The 22,848-nt window shown below is 43.0% G+C and overlaps 2 protein-coding genes across 2 annotated transcripts in view; one reads left to right on the top strand and one right to left on the bottom strand.

Moving 5' to 3' along the window:
* LOC142384516 (protein CEBPZOS-like) overlaps nucleotides 1–3,542 on the top strand; it is an 8,695-nt gene extending 5,153 nt beyond the window's left edge. The window contains exons 2-4 of the mRNA XM_075470804.1: nucleotides 2,039–2,156; nucleotides 2,277–2,321; nucleotides 3,065–3,542. Of these exons, the coding sequence (XP_075326919.1) occupies nucleotides 2,039–2,156; nucleotides 2,277–2,321; nucleotides 3,065–3,147 (246 nt within the window). The 3' untranslated portion in view covers nucleotides 3,148–3,542. The remainder of the gene's footprint in view (nucleotides 1–2,038; nucleotides 2,157–2,276; nucleotides 2,322–3,064) is intronic.
* Nucleotides 2,913–22,848, bottom strand: cebpz (CCAAT enhancer binding protein zeta). The gene is made up of 18 exons (XM_075470805.1): nucleotides 21,318–22,848; nucleotides 20,136–20,624; nucleotides 18,921–19,921; nucleotides 14,875–15,106; nucleotides 13,371–13,545; nucleotides 13,198–13,286; nucleotides 10,147–10,200; nucleotides 9,946–10,048; nucleotides 9,795–9,854; nucleotides 9,647–9,713; nucleotides 9,459–9,565; nucleotides 8,350–8,410; nucleotides 7,836–8,026; nucleotides 7,711–7,740; nucleotides 6,827–6,925; nucleotides 6,645–6,712; nucleotides 6,236–6,317; nucleotides 2,913–3,318 (listed from the first exon to the last, which is right to left on the bottom strand). Exons 1-18 carry the CDS (start codon nucleotides 21,516–21,518, stop codon nucleotides 3,188–3,190), a joined length of 3,240 nt encoding a protein of 1,079 aa, XP_075326920.1. The 5' UTR covers nucleotides 21,519–22,848; the 3' UTR covers nucleotides 2,913–3,187.

Below are 22,848 nucleotides of genomic sequence, written 5' to 3'. Positions count from 1 at the left end.
AAACATCAAGTCAATATCCACCATTTCCTGAAAAAATATAGGCAACTTTTCGCATGCGTTTTCCTACTATTTGGTAATGATGATATAGTAATATTTTACTACATTATTCTGTTTTATTGTTGCTTTCCTGTTCCCTGATCATTATAGATGATGATAAATAGACAAAAAGAAAAAAAAGTTTTAAAAAAACAAGTTCACAATCACTCAATTCCAATATTTCCTGAACATAATGAGATTCAAAATGGCTGCCACCTGATGACGTCATAATATGCAAATTAGATCAATAATTTCATACCCCACATAAACTATGGATCATGGGCAACATTTTTCTAATGTACAGTAGGCATCTATCTTTAACCCCCTTTCAGCCACCAGCTTTTGAAATATTAATGTCAAAATCCAGTATTTTCAAAAAAAAATCTTGGCGCCTAAAGGGTTAAAAGGATAGCAAACTCATAAATATGGTTGAATTAACTTCTACATAAAGAGTGATGTATAAGTATGGCTCATTAATTTAACTATTTGAAAGTAACATCAGCAGGCTGGAGACGGCATTTATAGTAAACACGTTAAATAGTTTCATTTCTTTCAGATGTGCAAAATGTTCAAAATACAAAATAGAAGCAAATGACATTCACATTATCTTACAGAAAAATAAAGTTGTAATCAAAATTAAATACTTAAATAATAAATACAATACTTAAATAATTTTGCCCAACGGTGGCAGCATAAATTAACCTAGTATTAGTATTTTGTCAAAATTTAAAAAAAAAAAAATTCTGGTCTAATACAATTTCGTTTAAATTATTCAATGTTATTTTAATTTCGTGTATATATTTCCTTTTTTATCACAACGTCTCGGTGCTCTCTGGGGCCCCCTGGTGGCGTGGGGGCCCTAAGCGACTGCGTAGTTGGCATATGCCTTGGGCCGGCTCTGAGTCTGAATCATTGGGAAAAGGGTTGCCATAGATAGATAGATAGATAGATAGATAGATAAGTACTTTATTCATCCCAATTTTGGAAATTATTGTGTTGCAGCAGCGTACAGTAAAGATATGTAAACAATTAAAGTGAAAACAAGCAAATAGAATAAAATAAAATAAAAATAGTGAATAAACATTAGGTATATACAAGTCTACAGTATGAAGAGTTTTTTTTTTTTGCCCTGTCAACTTCCTGCATTTTATTCCCATTTTTCACTTCAAAACTCTGTTTTTAAAAAATAAAGAGAAGGAAAATGCTGGATTGAAATTCTTATAAATTAGATTCACACTTTGCTGAACTCATCACAGGTATGCTTACCAAGTAACCACGGCGATTAATCAGGTGAACCAAGATATTATTATTATTATTATTATTATTATTATTATTATTATTATTATTATTAATAAGGAAAAATACATTTTGAGGAGATTAAAAGCAATTTGGGGCCGTCTGGCAGATCTGACGCCACGTCTGGGTGGAAGGAAACATCAGAGGTTATAATGAGGTTATAATGAAGTTATAATGAGGTTATGAGGTTATAATGAGGTTATAATGAAGTTATAATGAGGTTATGAGGTTATAATGAGGTTATAATGAAGTTATAATGAGGTTATGAGGTTATAATGAGGTTATAATGAAGTTATAATGAGGTTATGAGGTTATAATGAGGTTATAATGAAGTTATAATGAGGTTATGAGGTTATAATGAAGACGGTTTCCATGCAAGTACAATATAATGTAAATTATCCATATACACTATATTTCTTATTGGTTTAGTCTGCTCAGTTAAATTTATTTTTACCTTTATTGTTAAATGCACAAATCTGTTTTTATTTAGTTTACTGATGTTTATTATTATTATTATTATTATTTACCCTACTTTTCATACTGTAGATTTGTATATAGCTGATGTTTATTTCTCTATTTTTTATTCTATTATATTTGCTTGTTTTCCCTTTAATTTTACATATATTTTATACTGTACGCTGTGACAACACAATAATTTCCCAAATTGGGATGAATAAAGTACCCATCCATCCATCTCTGCCCTCAGATGACCCCTAAACCTCTGGAGCCTCTGGCCAAGAAGCTGCTGAAGGGAGTGATCGCTCTGGAGCTGCTGGGCGTCTTCGGGGCGTACGCATTGTTTCACAAGATGAACGACAGTCGAGGTGTTCCATCCAGTTTTACTTTATCTTATTTGTAAAGCTCCAGTTCACATCGTCACAAACCGAGGAGCCGTTGGATCTGTGTGGTGTGACTGAATGAAACCTTTTATTCTCCATCTGCAGACTTCAGGAATACCGTAAACCGGAGGTTCCCATCAATCCTGGAAGGTGAGCCAACTAAGAGCAGAAGTTCTGACTGCAGTTAGGCTTAAAAGCTTTTATTCACAACAATTGTGAGATACTAGAAGCTGTTTGGAGCTCATTTAGAACATTTTTAAAAATGAAAATTCCTGAGTTTCTGTTCCTGAGCCCAGGCAGGGATTTCCAGGACAGAATCTGGTCTGTTTTCAGGGCCTGAAGGTCAGACAATTTGACAGTTTTTGGCAGATTGCTGAACTTCTGAGAGACTCTGCCTCTCTGCGGTGCTCTTTTTATAACCTGATTAGTTGCAACATGTTTGTTCTGAGTACCACTTACTTTTTTTAGACTTTGTTGTTGCCGTCAAATTCAAGATGAGCTCAAACTTTTTGATCAAACGGTAAAAATGTCTTCGTTTGATTAGAGTTTAAGATTCATTGCATTCCGTTTTAATTCATATTTTACAGCGACTGAGTGGACTTAGATCCACTATCCGCGGGTTAGCTCACACATATTTATATATATTATATAAAATATATATAATATATATATGTGAGCTAACCCGCGTTGGAGGTGTTGAAACATTTTTACTCCAGCAGGAAAACAAAGAAATAACTCAGATTCAGATGAATATGAACCATTTTATTCAGAAAGATGCTTGAATAATAAACACAGCTGATCAATACACAGGACTCATTTTTATTTAGAAAATAAAGGAACAGTTTCCGCTCATCAGTGAGGGTCTAAACACGGGTTTGTGCTCGCTCTCCCAGTTTACTACCAGTCCAACGAGTGGGCGGGGGTCTACGGCATCCGGGAGAGGGACCACGAGGCCTGGTCGGCCAAACGGGACTGAGCGAGTCCGCCGGCCTAAAGTCCGCCGCCACAGACAGCAGCTACTTCCTGGTCCTGGAGCGGCTGAACTTCTTCTTCTTGCTGAACGCGGCCTTTTTCCTGCGCAGCGTCTTGGCGTCGCGGCCTTGGATCCAGTCGTCGCGCTGAGCCTCCCACCTCAGCTGCTTCACGCCTGAAGGAGACACAAAGGTTCAGAAAAGACCGCGGCGCTAAAAGCCTCGGATCAGGCTGCTGAAGGAACGCAGCATTTAAAGGGTCGCCATCCCTCCTGCTCCTCCGCCTTTTGGTGCCTTTTGTCCCATTTGTCAGTTGTAATTTCTCTGTAAAGGTAACCCGACCCATCTTTGAGGTTTTCTCTGTTCGTAGAAGTGATTAAATGTGGCTGGTATCCAATGAGTTCCATTTACTTGAGTAAGTTTTTGAAAACATTATACTTCCAGGAGTAGTTTTAAATCTCTATACTTTTTACTTTTCCTTGAGTAGATGTGTGCAGCAGAAACTGTCCTCTTACTCCGCTACATTAGGCTACAATGAGCTGGTTACTTTGCTTCTTACCTCTTTGGTATTCTACGCCTCATTATTTTTATCCCCCCGCGTACGCCTCATTTAATGTTTTATTCTGACAGAGAGAGACTTCCGCCAAAGGCTCTACCACCTGACTGTGTTCCACCAATCAGACGCAGCCGTGCAGTCTGGTCACGTGACCGTACTCGATCTCAGCGGCGGGACGGGTTAGCTTTAGCATTAGCAGTCGTAGCAAACAAAGAAAGAAACAGATGAAAAATGTCAGAACCAACGGTGGGAAATGAAGACGCAGACGAGGCCTCATACTGAAAGCATGTTTACCTTACAAAGAGTGAGAAACAGCAGCTACATTATGTGTCTTCTGTGGCAACCAAAACAAACGCACATTTCAGCAGAAACTCAACATCTAACTTGAGGAAACATGTAGCGCTAAGTTTCCTAAACTCGTTTTTTCCCCCATGGATAGGTGAATGTTTGTTTTTTAGGTTACATATGGGTTACATATGTTTTAAACATTTCCTAAGTCTCTTAATGTACCTGGATTATTTTAATTTAAGCTATTTTGTAATTAATTAATTCATTTTATCAATTGGATGAACTCTAATCTGCCTAAAGATGATTATTTAGTATCTTTGTCTGTCTGATTGAATGCTTGTGTTAACAAATAAATCAGACGTTACTCAACAGTTACTCAGTACTTGAGTAGTTTTTTCACCTTTTTTACTCTTACTCAAGTAATTATTTGGATTACGACTTTTTACTTTAACTTGAGTCATATTTTTGGCTGCTCTACCCACTTCTGCTGGTAGCCAACAACCTCAATAAAAACCTCTTTTCTTTTCCATGTAGCTCAGAGCTTCGTTATTTCGCTCAGATTTACAGTCTCTGCGTTTTCTTTCACCAACTTCATGTCACTTTTGGCTGAATTGATGCTTTAAGAATATTTTTTAAGGTTCAGTTTAATTTATGGACTGATGAACAGGTTTTCACAGGTTAGAAATGAACATTTGTGTTCCATTTATTTTGCTCGGATCGTTTTAATTCGAAGACATCTCGTATTAAAGGTTTTTACGACCCTCGAAGGTCTGATTTTTGGGGCCTTTTACCACGATCTCCCAATCTTTTGATGTTTTAATGCAACATTTCTTTTACTTCAAAGTTCCCGATTGAAGATTTTTTTTTACTCAACTTGAATATCTTTGGTTCAAACTGAGACCAAACACACGTGAACTCTGTGTTCAAACCGCCTACTTCTCCTACTACTCCTACTAACTTTTTTTAAGTTCCTGGATGCATACTAGATTCTCTAAATGTTGGGTATGCATCATGAGGTTACTACTCATACTCAAACTACCCAAGATGCAACGTAACGTGACGTCGCCGATCATCATTTCCTGTCAAAACGGCAGTTTCAAGCTAGCTACAACGAGGGTAGCTTCACTTCCTGTTTTCAAAACAAAAGCACCAATTGTATGGTAATGGCTTTCCCTATGATAAAAGGCAACGGGTATTTTATTTTGTGAAAATAACCGGAAGTGCGTTAGCTCACTGCGGCTAGCTTTAGTAGCGCCGAATTCGTGGGAACAAAATTGTAAACAGCCGGTATTTTGTCAGGTTTAACACGTTGGGGATCTAAACGACTACTTTCTCGCCTGAAAATGTTTCAAATGTTGCTAAAGTTTACAGAGTTTAGAGCTTAAGAGAAATCAGCTTCAGGCCGGCTGATTTCGGCTCGGGCAGGAGCGAAATGCATTGTGGGTAAACGCTCTGCATACTGTCTGATCGAATGAGTATGTAGCATGTAGTATGCACTATGTAGTTTGTAGTATGTAGTATGCAGTATGTAGCATGCAGTATGTAGTATGTACTATGTAGCATGTAGTATGCAGTATGTAGCATGCAGTATGCAGTATGTAGCATGTAGCATGTAGTATGTAGTATGCACTATGTAGTATGCAGTATGTAGCATGCAGTATGCAGTATGTAGCATGTAGCATGCAGCATGTAGCATGCAGCATGCAGTATGTAGCATGCAGTATGCAGTATGCAGTATGTAGTTTGTAGTATGTACTATGTAGCATGCAGTATGTAGCATGCAGTATGCAGTATGCAGTATGTAGTATGTACTATGTAGCATGCAGTATGTAGCATGCAGTATGTAGCATGCAGTATGCAGTATGCAGTATGTAGTATGTACTATGTAGCATGCAGTATGTAGCATGCAGTATGCAGTATGCAGTATGTAGTATGTACTATGTAGCATGCAGTATGTAGCATGCAGTATGTAGCATGCAGTATGTAGCATGCAGTATGTAGTATGCAGTATGTAGTATGCAGTATGCGGTTTTTCGAACACAGCCAGCCTCTCTGTCCTGTAGGGTCCAGAGACCAGAGCAGGACTACCCATAATGCATTGTGACATAAACAACGATGGTGGAAAGCCGTAAAAGTCGTATCAGTTGAGGTAAAACAGAAATAGAACTTTTGGTTTCCTCTTCTGTAGAACTGAACAGAACTCAACACGTGTTTTCGGGTCCAGCTCTGGGGGTTTAACGGCTTCGTACCTGCTTTGTCGGCGTTGGACATGGCGTTCATCCCCATGTTGTCAAACTTGAAGTCGGCGTTTTCGTCCAGCAGGGAGCCAAACTGAAAGAAAAGAGTTTTCCCATCCACATCATGTCATCAGTCACTGGTGAAACGGTTTAAATCACCTGCTGATGTCACAACTCTAAACATTTCCACATGTGCAGAACTCAAGCCTTAGGCTGCAGCGCCCCCTGGTGTGTGGAAGAAAAGCTGCACAATTATGCTGCTAGTTGCTAGTTATGGATAAACACTGAATCCCAGGATGCCTTTGTCTGAGTGGAAAGTTAAAGCCATGTTTTCAGGAGCAGGCCAATAACACACTGAATGATCTTTAATGATCTCAGTCTGCAGCTTTAATGTAGCAGAGAGAAAACGTGAGGATCTCACCTCTTCAGCAGAAGCAAACATGGCTGCACTTTTCTTTTCCTTCTTCCTGATCTTCCCTTTTTTAGCGCCTGAAAAATCAAACAAACATCAGTAAAACGGGACTTTTCATAAAGCTCTGCTCAACGTTTACAGCAAAACCAGAAAAACTGCTAAAAGTAAAGAATTCACAGCTGAATTCTGACCTAAAGATCCAGAAAAATCAAGCTCCTCTGTGGGTTTCCTTTTCTGCTTCTTGGTCCGAGGAGTGATGTCAGGAATCTCCGTCTCATTATCATCCGACTCTGCAGAAGATAAAACATTTGTTTTCTGTATGTCTGTCCTTTTAATATCCAAATATTTATTTATTATTCTACAGACTTTCTTCTAATCTTTAAAGTGTCCTGATCAACAGTTCTCCAGCTTTCTGAAGCTCTTTCTGAGTTTCAGAACTGAGCTAACTCTGGTTCTGCCTCAGATTCTGGGTTTATGTTCATGTTGGAACATGTTTCAGTGAATCTCTGCAGCTGTTACCATGGAAACATCTGCAGATATTCACTTTAAAGCTGCTCAGAACTGAACTAACTCTGGTTCTGACTCAGATTCTGGGTTTATGTTCATGTTGGAACATGTTTCAGTGAATCTCTGCAGCTGTTACCATGGAAACATCTGCAGATATTCACTTTAAAGCTGCTCAGAGCTGAACTAACTCTGGTTCTGCCTCAGATTCTGGGTTTATGTTCATGTTGGAACATGTTTCAGTGAATCTCTGCAGCTGTTACCATGGAAACATCTGCAGATATTCACTTTAAAGCTGCTCAGAACTGAACTAACTCTGGTTCTGCCTCAGATTCTGGGTTTATGTTCATGTTGGAACATGTTTCAGTGAATCTCTGCAGCTGTTACCATGGAAACATCTGCAGATATTCACTTTAAAGCTGCTCAGAACTGAACTAACTCTGGTTCTGACTCAGATTCTGGGTTTAAACACCTTGACAGCAGTTTCTTCACACCTGTATCCGTTCATGGTTAAAAAACCTTTTGTGAAAGTTGATCCATAGAAATATAAATCACACAAACTCGTACTAACCATCAAATACAGCATCCTCCTCCTCCAGCTCTAGAACTGAAAGAGAAAAAACTTAAATTTTACAGATGTTTATGGACTGAAAGACGTGAATAAATGAACTTTAACACATTTCTGATGTTGCCTACCCTCCTCATCATCATCATCTTCTCCGTCCCCGCCTCCTTCAGGATCCACAAAGGTTCCTCCGTCCTCCTCCAGTTCGTCTCCAAAGTCTTCCTCGTCCATGCTGCCCAGAGACACCTCCTCATCGTCCAAGTCGTCCACGTCCGAGTCAGAGTCCTCCTCGTCCTTCTTTCCTTTTTTACTCGTCACGTTACTGACAAACAGGAGAAAAACGTATGAAGCTGGATGACCCAGCAGGGAAGAGGAGGAAACTGGATTTCACAATAATGTCCACGGCTCGTTCCCGTTATGGTCAGAAGTGACTGAGCAGCAGCTCCGAGTCGCCTCCAAGTGGACGGATTTAAATCGTTTCGTTAAAAATAAACGACACAAACACATATAGAGTAAGAATTTGATCATTTTTGTAAGAGGTAATGAGGAAAAAGTCATTTCATTTGACCTGCGTGTGAGGGAAATTCACCTCTGAACGTAAAAACAACCAGATGACGGAAATAAGCCGAGTACAAGTTTACTCACCCAGCAAAGTCCAGATCCTCGTCGCCCAGGTCTGTGTAGTAAGAGTCTCCTTCACAGGAATCTGTAGAGAAATCAGACATCAGTATCACACCGTCCACATGTGAACGCTGCGGGCTCGAGCATCACGCCGGTGGGATTGGACCACCTGCAGCTTTTGTTTCGCATCTTATGTGGCTCAGACCCCTGAGGGTCCCTTTAAGGTTTCACGCTGGTGCCGTTTGGTCCGGACCAGACTTTGTTCCTTCGGGCAGGGGGTCGGTTCACTTGGACCCCACGGACGATCCGGCGAACCCAACAGAGGAAGTGATGTCGTGCTCTTGTCCTTCCTGGTCGGCGTCCTAAAGGAGCAGCTGCCGTATCTGTGTGACGCCGTCCTGGCGCTTTGGTCTGCTTTTAAAAGTGAACCGAACCGATCGGACCGGGTCCCCCGGACCATCCTGATGTGAAAGCGCCTTAAAGCAACACCAGAGAAGTTTGTCAACCTAAAAACGATATTTCTGACTCGTTTTGTCCTGAGATGTTCCCGCTTCACTTTAAGGTGGCTCCACATCTTTAGCCGCATTCCCACTGTAGGAACCTTCTGCAGTTTCTAGAACCTTTTCAGGAATGGGACCGTTTTTTCCCTCATTCGGACATACAGGAACTCTGGGCCACGGCCCTCGGGAACTGGGGACCGCGGCCCTCGGGAACTGGGGTAGCTCCGCCCCTTGTCATGTTGTCAGGCTGAAATGTTTCCTCATACGACACGGACACAACCGGCGCGTGTTTAATAAGTTAAACTGACACGTGGGAACTAGGGACCACGGCCTTCAGGAACTTCTTCTCTCCTCACTATTAACACGTCGTAACACGTCGCTGTCGCAGACGGTTGCGTCCCATCAGTCCCTATCATGGTCCGACTCATGTGGGAATGCAAACTGAATTTTCAAATCTCCTTTCACTGTTCCACATTTCCATGGATATAATCAACTGACTAAAGGCACGACTGTGAATTTAATTCAGCTCTCGTCTTCATTAATGACGTTTCTATGAGGAGAAGCCATCAACCACGATAAATCTGGCACCTCTGAGGAAAACCAGCTGCCCATTTGTGCTTCCACTCAACTTACCGAGAAGCGTCTCAAACTCGTCATCGTCCACGTCCTCCACGCTCTCGTCGTCGCCGTCTCTTCGCGGTCGGCGACTCTGTTTCTCCTGTTGCCGTTTCTTGAAAAAGCTGCAGAGAAAAAAACAGAAAAAATGAGAAAGAAAGCTCAAAGAAAAAGCTCAACTGAGTCCAAAAAGGTTTCCGACTCACCGATGGAAAAAGATTTCATCCACCGGAATGTGAGTTTCTTCTTTGGACAGAAACTCGGCGCAGTTCACTGACGGGAGAACAGCAACATGGTGAGAGCCGAGCCGAGCAGGAAATCAGGAGGTGACAGAGAACATGAGCTGAGACTCACCTGGTAAGGAGTTGATGGGCCATCTCTGTTTGGGCCTCAGTGCTGCAGCATCTGTGTTTTCTGAGGATCAAAAACATTGAAGCAGAAGCACCAAGTTTAGGTTTTAAGCAGTCTCCCTCTGTTACTGTGGAGGGGGTCTCGTGTTTCTTACGTTTTTCCTTCAGCTGTTTGGGGTTTCTGAAGACGAAGCGGTCCAAGAACCTGATGAGGGTGAAGTCCTGGAGAGGGTCACCCGTGTACTGGATCGAGTCCCCCTGTGGAAATAAGGAAATCTGAATGTGAAAAAGCTGCTCCCGGCCCTCTTAAGCACCAGAAACTTTAACACGAGTCCTGAGCGGCGGGAAGGTTTTACCTGCAGGATGGTTTTTGCAAACAGCGACACAGACGGGTGGAAGTGCAGAGCGAGCTGCAGGGAGAAACAAACTGTTAGATTTACTCTCCGCTCACAGGTCAGGCTTAGAAAGTCTGCTTCTACTTTTCTCCAACAGAAAACAAACAGAATGAACACATGGAGCAGAAGACCAGATCTGAACCAGGGCAGGTGTCGCCAAAGCCTCTTACTGGGACACTTCCCGGTATAGAACAGATCGGCCGTACCTCGGTATAGATCGGCCGTACCTCGGTATAGATCGGCCGTACCTCGGTATAGATCAGATCGGCCGTACCTCGGTATAGATCGGCCGTACCTCGGTATAGATCGGCCCTACCTCGGTATAGATCGGACGTACCTCGGTATAGATCAGATCGGCCGTACCTCGGTATAGATGGGCCGTACCTCGGTATAGATCAGATCGGCCGTACCTCGGTATAGATCGGCCGTACCTCGGTATAGATCGGCCGTACCTCGGTATAGATCAGATCGGCCGTACCTCGGTATAGATCGGCCGTACCTCGGTATAGATCGGCCGTACCTCGGTATAGATCAGATCGGATGTACCTCGGTATAGATCGGCCGTACCTCGGTATAGATCGGACGTACCTCGGTATAGATCAGATCGGCCGTACCTCGGTATAGATCAGATCGGCCGTACCTCGGTATAGATCGGCCCTACCTCGGTATAGATCGGCCGTACCTCGGTATACATCAGATCGGCCGTACCTCGGTATAGATCGGCCCTACCTCGGTATAGATCGGCCGTACCTCGGTATAGATCGGACGTACCTCGGTATAGATCAGATCGGATGTACCTCGGTATAGATCGGCCGTACCTCGGTATAGATCGGACGTACCTCGGTATAGATCAGATCGGCCGTACCTCGGTATAGATCGGCCGTACCTCGGTATAGATCGGCCCTACCTCGGTATAGATCGGCCGTACCTCGGTATAGATCAGATCGGATGTACCTCGGTATAGATCGGCCGTACCTCGGTATAGATCGGACGTACCTCGGTATAGATCAGATCGGCCGTACCTCGGTATAGATCAGATCGGCCGTACCTCGGTATAGATCGGCCGTACCTCGGTATAGATCGGACGTACCTCGGTATAGATCGGCCGTACCTCGGTATAGATCAGATCGGATGTACCTCGGTATAGATCGGCCGTACCTCGGTATAGATCGGACGTACCTCGGTATAGATCGGACGTACCTCGGTATAGATCGGACGTACCTCGGTATAGATCAGATCGGCCGTACCTCGGTATAGATCGGCCGTACCTCGGTATAGATCAGATCGGCCGTACCTCGGTATAGATCGGCCCTACCTCGGTATAGATCGGCCGTACCTCGGTATAGATCGGCCGTACCTCGGTATAGATCGGCCGTACCTCGGTATAGATCAGATCGGATGTACCTCGGTATAGATCGGCCGTACCTCGGTATAGATCGGACGTAGGGCTGTCGCGATAACCGCAAAATGCAATCACCGCGGTGCTGAGAGGACCTCCGCGGTGCGTGTCCAGGCCACCGCCACCACCGCCCACCGCACGCCCCCTTGCACGCGCAGAACAACTCGAGAAACTAAAAGAGTTTTTAAGACTGCACAGTAGATACAAAGCAACTGACAGAACTGATACTTTTTTTAAGCCAGCACAGTAATAATGATGCATTGTATATTCCCCGCAAGGCAGGAGAAACACATTAACACAGCGAGGTGCCGCGTTTCTGTCGTCATCTTTGCATATAGGCACCGCACACACGCACACACGTGACGTCTGCATGCTACTCGTTGTGGTCTCATTCTCCCTCAGCAGCTGATATTACAAGAATATGCCTACTCAGTGTCGAAGCAATAGAAGTTAAAATAAAATGCAGTGGCCTACCTTTATCTCGGCTTTACTCCTCTGCCTAGTCCGGACACTTTATGGCTTTGAATCTTCCCTTATTATCCATGTTTAACGTTGTAAATGCGACCGTCTAATATCAACAATAAACTAGCTTCCACAGAACCACAGCTTGGGTTGCACATTTGCTGTTGGGAAATACCTGATCATTTCAACAAAACTGTAGGTGAAACGTATTCTCAGAGTAGTTTGTGAATTGTCTGTTCGTGTTGCCACAATGTGTTTATTGTGTATTGCTTTGTCATCAAGAAGGGTACTATGATGCCGTTTATTATTCCTGTCCGGTCCCACTGTTGTGCTGCTAGCCTAACTTCCAGCTGCTTGATCTCCGCTATCTTGGTCTGTGAGCGAGTAAATGACAGGCAAAGCAAAGTGAAATGTCAGAATCGCTGGGAAAAAAAGACGGATTATGCGCTCGATTTTCATCTTACATTGCGTGTCGTGGAAAGTAGCCTAATGAACAAAAATGCGATATCACCGCATACCGCGCTGTTGAGCGGCTATGAGTCACCGCGGTGGGAATTCCCTCACCGCGACAGTCCTAATCGGACGTACCTCGGTATAGATCAGATCGGCCGTACCTCGGTATAGATCGGCCGTACCTCGGTATAGATCAGATCGGCCGTACCTCGGTATAGATCAGATCGGCCGTACCTCGGTATAGATCGGCCCTACCTCGGTATAGATCGGCCGTACCTCGGTATAGATCGGACGTACCTCGGTATAGATCGGACGTACCTCGGTATAGATCGGACGTACCTCGGTATAGATCAGATCGGCCGTACCTCGGTATAGATCAGATCGGCCCTACCTCGGTATAGATCGGCCCTACCTCGGTATAGATCGGCCGTACCTCGGTATAGATCGGCCGTACCTCGGTATAGATCAGATCGGCCGTACCTCGGTATAGATCAGATCGGCCGTACCTCGGTATAGATCGGCCCTACCTCGGTATAGATCGGACATACCTCGGTATAGATCGGAGGAGTTTTAACCACTCAGGGAGCGTGTAAACATGCTAACAGTCCGCTGCAAGACGCTGCAGCTGCAGTTTACAGCAGCCACATGATGCGGCTCGGCTGAGAAAGGAAGCAGCAAAGTATGTGTTGGCGTCTCACCCTCTGCAGCTCCCACAGCGTAGTGTGATCGGCGCCGCAGTACAACGGGTTTCTGTGCAGCGGGTCGTAGCTCTCCGAGCTCTTCCTTCCTGAAAGCAAACCAACAGGAGACCATCATGTGGTGAGTCGGCTCACATGTGAACAGGTCACACGGGTCAGAGCAGCCCACAAACCTTCCAGGTTCTGGTGGTGTACCCACGATGCCTTGGGTTTGGCCTCCTGCGCCTCTGCACCTGCTCCCTCCTCCTCTTTGTCTGCATCCACAAAGTGCTCCTCTCCATCATCGTCATCATCATCATCAATGTTATTCTCCTCTGCGAAGTCTTTGAACTCCTCCTCCTCCCCGTCCTGAGAGCACAAAGCAGGAAAACAAGGAAAAAACTTTGTTTACTGAGCTTTGTGGTCTTAAAAGGTCTGGTTCAGCCGGCCGATCACATCTTTATCCACAAAGAGCAGCAAAAGGATTTCCCCTTTACTTTGTCATTAACTTTTCTTACTTAAAATGGAGAAATCTGGGGTGATAAACCTTAAAGGGACATTATGTAATTTCTTCCCCCATCTAGCGGTGCAATTTTATTTTGCAAAGTTGAATGAATTTGCTCTCTAGCGCCTCGCGTTTTCAAACGTGCGTTGCAACTTCTTGAACTACGGCAGGCGGTGTGTGTCAAGATTCAAGAAGCTATAGCTTCAGACTCAAGGTCCATACAAACAAAAAGACACACAGTACAAAGGATTACATAACACACATACAACAACACTATAAATACAGATGACAGATAACATAAGTTGACATAGCCTTTGGTGTGCAAACAATGCAATTAGTCATATTCCGGGAGTTACCAGAAGTGACGTCGACGTAGCGTTAGCAGCGTTAGCGTTAGTAGCGGTAGCGTTAGCAGCGTTAGCGTTAGCAGCAGTGTGTAGTTGCTATCTGGAAAGTGTTCTTTTAAATAAACTCCCGGTAAACTTACAAACTTTCTAATGCCTCGTTTTGTGAGTTAAGAGCCTATGTGTACTACGGCAGAAGTTTGGTAACAATCAATGCATTATTAGTGGGATAATTTACCAGATAAAATCTATTTACCATTAGCGGCTGTAATAAGCCATTCGGCGTTGGGGAAACGCGATTCAAAGTGCTTTATGTCCCTCTCGGCACTTTGTCGTTTTTCATAGAGCGGAAGGACATGGCAGCCTCCATAGAGCTTGCCTGCTCTATGTAGATACAGACAAGTTATTCTTCACTCAGGAGGATAAGGGAGATTTTTGACAGAGATAATTTTACACCAATGAGGACTAATTTATGAATGAATATGTTGATTTGAGCTAATAAATTACACAGTGTCCTTTTAAAATGGAGAAATCTGCGGTGATAAACCTTAAACTTGGACATTTGACACCGTCTTGGTGTTTTTTCCTGGACTTTGCCCAACAGGTGGTTGGGAATGTGGGATCAATAACCCGTTTAAAGCCTTTTAAAGCACCAATGAGACGTTAAACACAGAGAGATGACTGAAGGCCAGGGGCCATGTCCACCTCCCCCCGGCTGGCTGAACCTGAGAACCAGCAGCTTTGGTCGTCTGTACGGCAGAATTTGGCTCTTTCCCATCATGCATCTTTCGGGTCGTGTGAGTGGGTGGACATGAACCCTGAAGCCTCACTGAACTGTGGTTTTCTCACCCCGTCTTCCTGCAGGAGCATTCTGAGGCCCGGCTTGGCCTTCATGACCTCCGACACGAGGAAGAGCGCTCCGCAGGTGAAGCTGGCGCTCTGCTCGGCGCTGACCTGCAGCAGCCGCTTCACGAAGGCTTTGACCCGCCGCACCACCACGTCGGCCTTCAGAGATTTGTACAGCAGGTTGAGGAACATGTTCTGCCTGGAGGAGGACAGCAGGCCGGGGTCCAGCAGCTTCCTGCAGAGAAGAAACACCTTTAAACCAGGAACGGGCAGCCATTAACATCTTTAAACTAATTAATCACATGATTTCCCTGTTTTTAATCCATCCAGGTGAGCGATCCGTCCAATGAGGGCTGATCGTTTTGCTTTAAATCATCGGAATGTTGGGAAATCATCATTAAAGTTAGCGAAAAGGTTTGAGAGCGACACGCCGGCCCCACAGCAGCTGAAAAAGCTGCTGGTTTACTTCATGAACATCTCTGATAAACAACATTCAGATCATATGAGCTGATAAAATGTGCTCTCAGGAAGCTCTCTGCTGGGAGAAGTCTGAGGAGACGAAGGAGTGGAGCAACAGCAGCCAACGCCTGCTCTGTGGCTGTGTTCCAAACCGCATACTTCTCCTACTAACTTTCTGAGTTAGTATGCGAGTTTGTGTAAGCGAGAAGTTCCCGGATGTATACTAGATCCTCCTAAATGTTGGGTATGCATCATGAGGTTACTACTCATACTCAAACTACCCAAGATGCAACGTAACGTGACGTCGCCGATCGTCATTTCCTGTCAAAACTGCAGTTTCAAGCTAGCTACAACGAGGGTAGGTTCACTTCCTGTTTTCAAAACAAAAGCACCAATTGTATGGTAATGGCTTTCCCTATGATAAAAGGCAACGGGTATTTTATTTTGTGAAAATAACCGGAAGTGCGTTGCTCACTGCGGCTAGCTTTAGTAGCGCCGAATTCGTTGGAACAAAATTGTAAACAGCCGGTATTTTGTCAGGTTTTCAACACGTTGGGGATCTAAACGACTACTTTCTCTCCTGAAAATGTTTCAAATGTTGCTAAAGTTTACAGAGTTTAGAGCTTAAGGGAAATCAGCTTCAGGGCGGCTGATTTCGGCTCGGGCAGGAGCGAAATGCATTGTGGGTAAACTCTCTGCATACTGTCTGATCGATGAGTATGCAGTATGTAGTATGTAGTATGCAGTATGCAGTATGTAGTATGTAATATGCAGTATGTAATATGGAGTATGTAATATGCAGTATGCAGTATGTAATATGCAGTATGCAGTATGTAGTATGCAGAATGTAATATGGAGTATGTAATACGTAGTATGCAGAATGTAATATGCAGTATGTAGTATGTAGTATGTAATATGCAGTATGCAGTGTGCAGTATGCAGTATGTAGTATGCAGAATGTAATATGCAGTATGTAATATGGAGTATGCAATATGCAGTATGCAGTATGTAGTATGCAGTATGTAGTGTGCAGTATGTAGTATGTAGTATGCAGTATGTAATATGGAGTATGTAGTATGTAGTATGTAGTATGCAGTATGTAGTATGCAGAATGTAGTACGCAGTATGTAATATGGAGTATGTAGTATGTAGTATGTAGTATGCAGTATGTAGTATGCAGAATGTAGTATGCAGTATGCAGTATGTAGTATGCAGTATGTAGTATGCAGAATGTAGTATGTAGTATGTAATATGTAGTATGTAGTATGCAGTATGTAGTATGCAGTATGTAGTATGCAGAATGTAATATGCAGTATGTAATATGCAGTATGTAATATGCAGTATGTAATATGTAGTATGTAGTATGCAGTATGCAGTATGTAGTATGCAGTATGTAAGTATGTAGTATGTAATATGCAGTATGTAGTATGCAGTATGTAGTATGCAGAATGTAATATGCAGTATGTAGTATGCAGTATGCAGTATGTAGTATGCAGTATGTAAGTATGTAGTATGTAATATGGAGTATGTAATATGCAGTATGTAATATGCAGTATGTAATATGTAGTATGTAATATGTAGTATGTAGTATGTAGTATGCAGAATGTAATATGCAGTATGCAGTATGCAGTATGCAGTATGTAGTATGTAATATGCAGTATGTAGTATGCAGAATGTAGTATGTAGTATGCAGAATGTAATATGCAGTATGTAGTATGCAGTATGTAGTATGCAGTATGTAGTATGTAGTATGCAGTATGCAGTATGTAATATGCAGTATGCAGTATGTAATATGCAGTATGCAGTATGCAGTATGTAGTATGCAGTATGTAGTATGCAGTATGCAGTATGTAGTATGCAGAATGTAGTATGCAGTATGTAATATGGAGTATGTAATATGCAGTATGTAGTATGCGGTATGCAGAATGTAGTATGTAGTATGCAGTATGTAATATGGAGTATGTAATATGGAGTATGTAATATGCAGTATGTAGTATGCGGTATGTAGTATGCGGTATGTAGTATGTAGTATGTAGTATGCAGTATGCAGTATGTAGTATGCAGAATGTAGTATGCAGTATGTAATATGGAGTATGTAATATGGAGTATGTAATATGCAGTATGTAGTATGCGGTATGTAGTATGCGGTATGTAGTATGTAGTATGTAGTATGCAGTATGCAGTATGTAGTATGCAGAATGTAGTATGCAGTATGTAATATGGAGTATGTAATATGCAGTATGTAGTATGTAGTATGCAGAATGTAGTATGTAGTATGCAGTATGTAATATGGAGTATGTAATATGTAGTATGCAGTATGTAGTATGTAGTATGCAGAATGTAATATGCAGTATGTAGTATGTAGTATGCAGTATGCAGTATGTAGTATGTAATATGCAGTATGTAGTATGTAATATGCAGTATGTAATATGCAGTATGTAATATGCAGTATGTAATATGTAGTATGTAGTATGCAGTATGCAGTATGCAGTATGTAGTATGTAAGTATGTAGTATGTAGTATGCAGAATGTAATATGCAGTATGTAGTATGTAGTATGCAGTATGCAGTATGTAATATGCAGTATGTAATATGTAGTATGTAGTATGCAGTATGTAGTATGCAGAATGTAATATGCAGTATGTAGTATGTAGTATGCAGTATGCAGTATGTAGTATGTAAGTATGTAGTATGTAATATGTAGTATGTAGTATGTAATATGCAGTATGTAATATGCAGTATGTAGTATGCAGTATGTAGTATGCACTATGTAGTATGCAGTATGTAAGTATGTAGTATGTAGTATGCAGAATGTAATATGCAGTATGTAGTATGTAGTATGCAGTATGCAGTATGTAGTATGCAGTATGTAGTATGTAATATGCAGTATGTAATATGTAGTATGTAGTATGCAGTATGTAGTATGTAGTATGCAGTATGCAGTATGCAGTATGTAGTATGTAAGTATGTAGTATGTAGTATGCAGAATGTAATATGCAGTATGTAGTATGTAGTATGCAGTATGCAGTATGTAGTATGCAGTATGTAGTATGTAATATGCAGTATGTAATATGTAGTATGTAGTATGCAGTATGTAGTATGCAGAATGTAATATGCAGTATGTAGTATGTAGTATGCAGTATGCAGTATGTAGTATGTAAGTATGTAGTATGTAATATGTAGTATGTAGTATGTAATATGCAGTATGTAATATGCAGTATGTAGTATGCAGTATGTAGTATGCACTATGTAGTATGCAGTATGTAGTATGCAGTATGTAGTATGCAGTATGTAGTATGCACTATGTAGTATGCAGTATGTAATATGCAGTATGTAATATGCAGTATGTAGTATGCAGTATGTAGTATGCACTATGTAATATGCAGTATGTAGTATGCAGTATGTAGTATGCACTATGTAATATGCAGTATGTAGTATGCAGTATGTAGTATGCGGTTTCGAACACAGCCTGGGGGTCACACGCCACGTTGCATTGTGGGTATATAAAAGAATAATGTTTGATGTGAACAGATGATCTGATATTCGATCATTTTCCGGTTTTCTGGGAGCCGACAGGTGAGCAGGTCCTACCTGTACAGCGTGGCGTAGTAGCGGTCCGAGATGCTCTGCTGCGAGTCCATGACCTGGAACAGCAGCATGAGCGCCTGCACGGCCGTGTTGAACTTCACCAGGTGCACCACCCTGAACAGCGTGTCCAGCTGCTCCTTCACCTTCTCGTCCCCGGCGCCGGCGTAGGGATACGCCCTGTTCACGCCCGACAGCAGCGCGCTCAGCATCTTGGACTCGATGTCCTTCTTCTTGACGCAGGCGCGGAAGAAGGAGAAGTAGACGGTGATGAGTTTGGCGGCCAGCGGCGCCTCGTCGTGGCTCAGCATGACGCCGCTGAGGAAGCAGACGGCGTAGTACTGCGCCTTGGGGCTGACGTTGGGCCGGAACACCAGCCGCTCCACCTCGCAGCACACCACCGTCTTCATGTTGGGGTGCTTGTGCAGCAGCGTCTCCAGCAGGTAGGACGCCTTGGCCGCCGTCTTGTACTCGGGGTCTCCCAGCTTGTTGACCACCTGGACGAGCAGCGCCCGCTCCTGCTCCGGCCGGCCGCACAGCAGCTCGTGGGCGGTGGCCAGCGCCTTCGCCTTGGTGGCCGCCACCGTGTCGTGGGCCACCGAGTCCAGGGCCGCCACGAACTCGGCCACGTGGTGCTTCAGGTGGTGCTCGAAATACCAGAGGACGAGGCGGCGGTCGCGGGCGTCGCGGTTGCCGCTGGCCTTCTCCTCCAGCTGGTGGAAGGGGTGCTCGCCGAAGGGGCGGAGCTTCCTGTTCTCCGGCAGCAGGTTGGACAGCAGCAGCTCCCGCAGCGTGTCGATCGCCATCAGACCCATCCGCCGGCTGCCCTTCTTCTTCACCATGGCCACCAGGTGCTCCACGTGCTCCAGCATGTGCACGGGAGCGTCCTGGATCAGAACCGTCATGGCCGCCATCCTGTCGGCCAGCACGCCGGAGGACACCACCGTCTTCATCCAGGCCGAGTTGGCTCCTTTCTGCAGGCTCTTCTTCGTCTTGTACAGCTCCACCTAATAAAAAATAAATAAAATAAAATATCCTAACCAAATAAATACTAATAAAAAATAAAAATAAATAAATAAAATGTCCTAACCCAATAAATAATAATAAATAAATAAAAAAATAAATAAAATGTCCTAACCCAAAAAATAATAAGAAAAAATAAGAAAATAAATAAAATGACCTAACCAAATAAGTAATAAAAAATAAATAAATAAAATCCACCTCTGCCTCGAACAGCTGCTGGGCGAGCGTCTTGTACCGTGAGACCAGCGCGGCGTCCTGCGGCACCGACGTGCCCTCGGCCGTGTAGTCCAGCTCGAACCACTTCCCCCCGGGTCTGATGAGCAGGACCTGCCTCCGCTGGAACTCAAAGACGTTCACGTTCTGCTTGGCCTTCTTCGCCGCCTGTTTAACGGCTTTTATCTGAGCGTTGGACGCCTTTTCCTCCGCGGACGCCTTCTGAGCCTTCGCCTTTTCCTCCGCGGACGCCTTCTGAGCCTTCGCCTTTCTGCTCTCCTTCTCCGCAGCCCCAGCAGCAGGTTCGCCCGTCGGCTCGTCTGAGACGGTCTGCTGCCCGGCGTACGCCCGGATGCCCAGTTTGGTGATGAATCTCTCCAGCTCACCTTCCTCCAGGTCGTCTATGGCTCCTTTTTTCCCTCCATCCACCAGCTCGTTGGAGTCATCCAGAGCAGCGAGGAAGATGTAGTCCGCCTTCAGGAAGAGGTGAAAAAAAAAAGCCAAAAATTAGCAACAAATGAATTATTTTTACAAGAAAAAAAGGTTTAATTAGAAATGACAGTAAAATAAATTTACAGATTAGTGAAAAAAAGCCAAAAATTAGCAACAAATAGATTATTTTTACACGTTTTAAAACTGTCACCACTGGCGTTTGTTTGTGATAAAAATGTAGGTCTCACTATCAATTCAATCTTAAAACTTAAAATAGATAGATAAGTACTTTATTCATCCCAATTTGGGAAATTATTGTGTTGCAGCATCTTACAGTACAAAATGTATGTAAACAATTAAAGGAAAAACAAACAAATAGAATAAAAATAGAGAATAAACATCAGCAATAAACAAATCTACAGTATCATTAGATTTTTGGCCATTTTTCACTATTTCATCATGAGTATTTAAACTTCTAAGTAAATCAAAGTCAATGACAAACTAAATTACTGGAGATTTTCTCTTCATTTCTAAGATTAAACACAAAGTAATGTCTTACAAACCTAATAACTGTCAATGTTTTGGCAAAAGAAAAACGTTTTGACCGTCAAATGAACAACTGTTTACCGGACAAACGTTCAAACGGACAAACAAAACAACTTAAACATTTGAATACACATAAATAACAACTTAACCAGCTGTTTACATGTGTGTGGTTTCATCTGGGTAACTCACCCGAGTTCCTCCGAGCCGTAGAACCTCCTCCATATTGAGTTCTTCTTCTTCGCCCCTCGTTGTGCCCGCATCCTCGTCGGCTGCTCCATCATCTTCTTCTTCCTCTCCGCCATTTTCTGGCTCCGGCTCGTTGTCTTCAGAGCCAAATGTCATCTTTTTCGTCGCTTTAGACCTTTTGCGGTTCTTGTTTTTCGCTGCCATGCTTGTTAAAGCGTGAGGAGGCAACGTGACCCGGATGTGGAAGCGGACGTTTCCGTAGCAACGTTCTTGTTCGGCGGCAGGCTGAACGCAGGCGGGGCGCGTTGCTGCCCCCCGCAGGTCATTTGTGGAATTACACCCAATGAGATAAACGGATTGTCGATAAATGTCAGATTATCTAAATATCTTCCAATAAGAAATGATAGTGTTATACTGGGAAGAGATCCACAAACATATTGAAAATATATGTAATGTGAATATTCCATTAAAATGTGAAACTGTGTTCTTGGGCAATATAAATTTTGAAACACGGAACATAAAAGACAAAAAATTGTTGACTGTTATTGGCAGCTAGTAAGAAATGTGTCACTAGGAAATGGTTAAAAGTGGAACCTCCCACCATCGACGAATGGATTGAAATTGATTACGAGATATTTCTTATGGAGAAGATTTATTTTTCCCTCAAAGTTGAGAGAGAAAATTTTTATAAGCTCTGGACAAAGTGGACAGAGTATGTAAAACCAATCAGATCTGATTTTACCTGACTGTACTCGTGCTTTGTTTCAACCTACCCTCTTCTATTTATTAATTTTTTTTGTATATGTATATATATATGTGTAAATATATATATATTTTTTTGTGTGTGCGATATATTGATTGCATGTAGGGGTGCGCTCTCCAGTTCTGTTGTTTTTGTGTTATTACTTCTACCTGTGATGGTTTGGGTCTGTGGGAGAAAGATCCAGGAGGGCAGCATGGACTACATCACTGAATGCTTGGCAAACTGAGTTATCATACAGGTGTTGTGATGTATGTGATGGAGATGTGCCTTTCTGAATAAAAAGAGAATAAAAAAATAAAACAATAAATGATAGTGTTCACTGCTGCTTGGTCAATACTTTTTGTTTGACCGATTTAACGAGACACAAACTGACAGAAATGCTAATAAACGGTTTATTACTGCAACAATCCCACTTCTCATGCAAGGAGCAGCCCTGTTGGATTAAGAGTTTTAGGGATGAAAAACGACATGTTGCACTGAGGAATAAATGAGGATGAAACGATCTGACAAGAAACAACTGGTAAATATGTTGAGGGAGTAAATCCCAAACAAAGAGTGGGTGAAACAAGGAGTGATGGCAACCAGGTGTGAAACGTAAAGTCAAGAAAACACAAACGGAGAAAAATTCTACAAAACAACACAGGAAGTGAACTAATTAAAGAAAAAATAAACTGACGACCTGCCCCCCCGGGACAGGCTCCAGCCCCCCCGCGACCCGACCGACGGATTCAGCGGGTACAGAAGATGGATGGATGGAGGAACTGATGAACA

Source organism: Odontesthes bonariensis, chromosome 7 (genome assembly GCF_027942865.1).
Source record: "Odontesthes bonariensis isolate fOdoBon6 chromosome 7, fOdoBon6.hap1, whole genome shotgun sequence".
Classification (NCBI taxonomy): domain Eukaryota; kingdom Metazoa; phylum Chordata; class Actinopteri; order Atheriniformes; family Atherinopsidae; genus Odontesthes; species Odontesthes bonariensis.
Note: the sequence above shows the minus strand (reverse complement) of the source record. Positions and strands in the feature narration are given on the sequence as shown.

Bases quoted from the DNA above. Each gene is read 5' to 3' on its own strand.
- cebpz (XM_075470805.1), bottom strand. From the start codon at position 21,518: ATGGCAGCGAAAAACAAGAACCGCAAAAGGTCTAAAGCGACGAAAAAG. The intron at 9,566-9,646 runs GTGAGTCGGAAA...TTTTCTCTGCAG, and splicing joins GATGAAATCTTTTTCCATCG to CTTTTTCAAGAAACGGCAAC. The intron at 8,027-8,349 runs GTGAGTAAACTT...CCTGTTTGTCAG, and splicing joins GAGGATCTGGACTTTGCTGG to TAACGTGACGAGTAAAAAAG.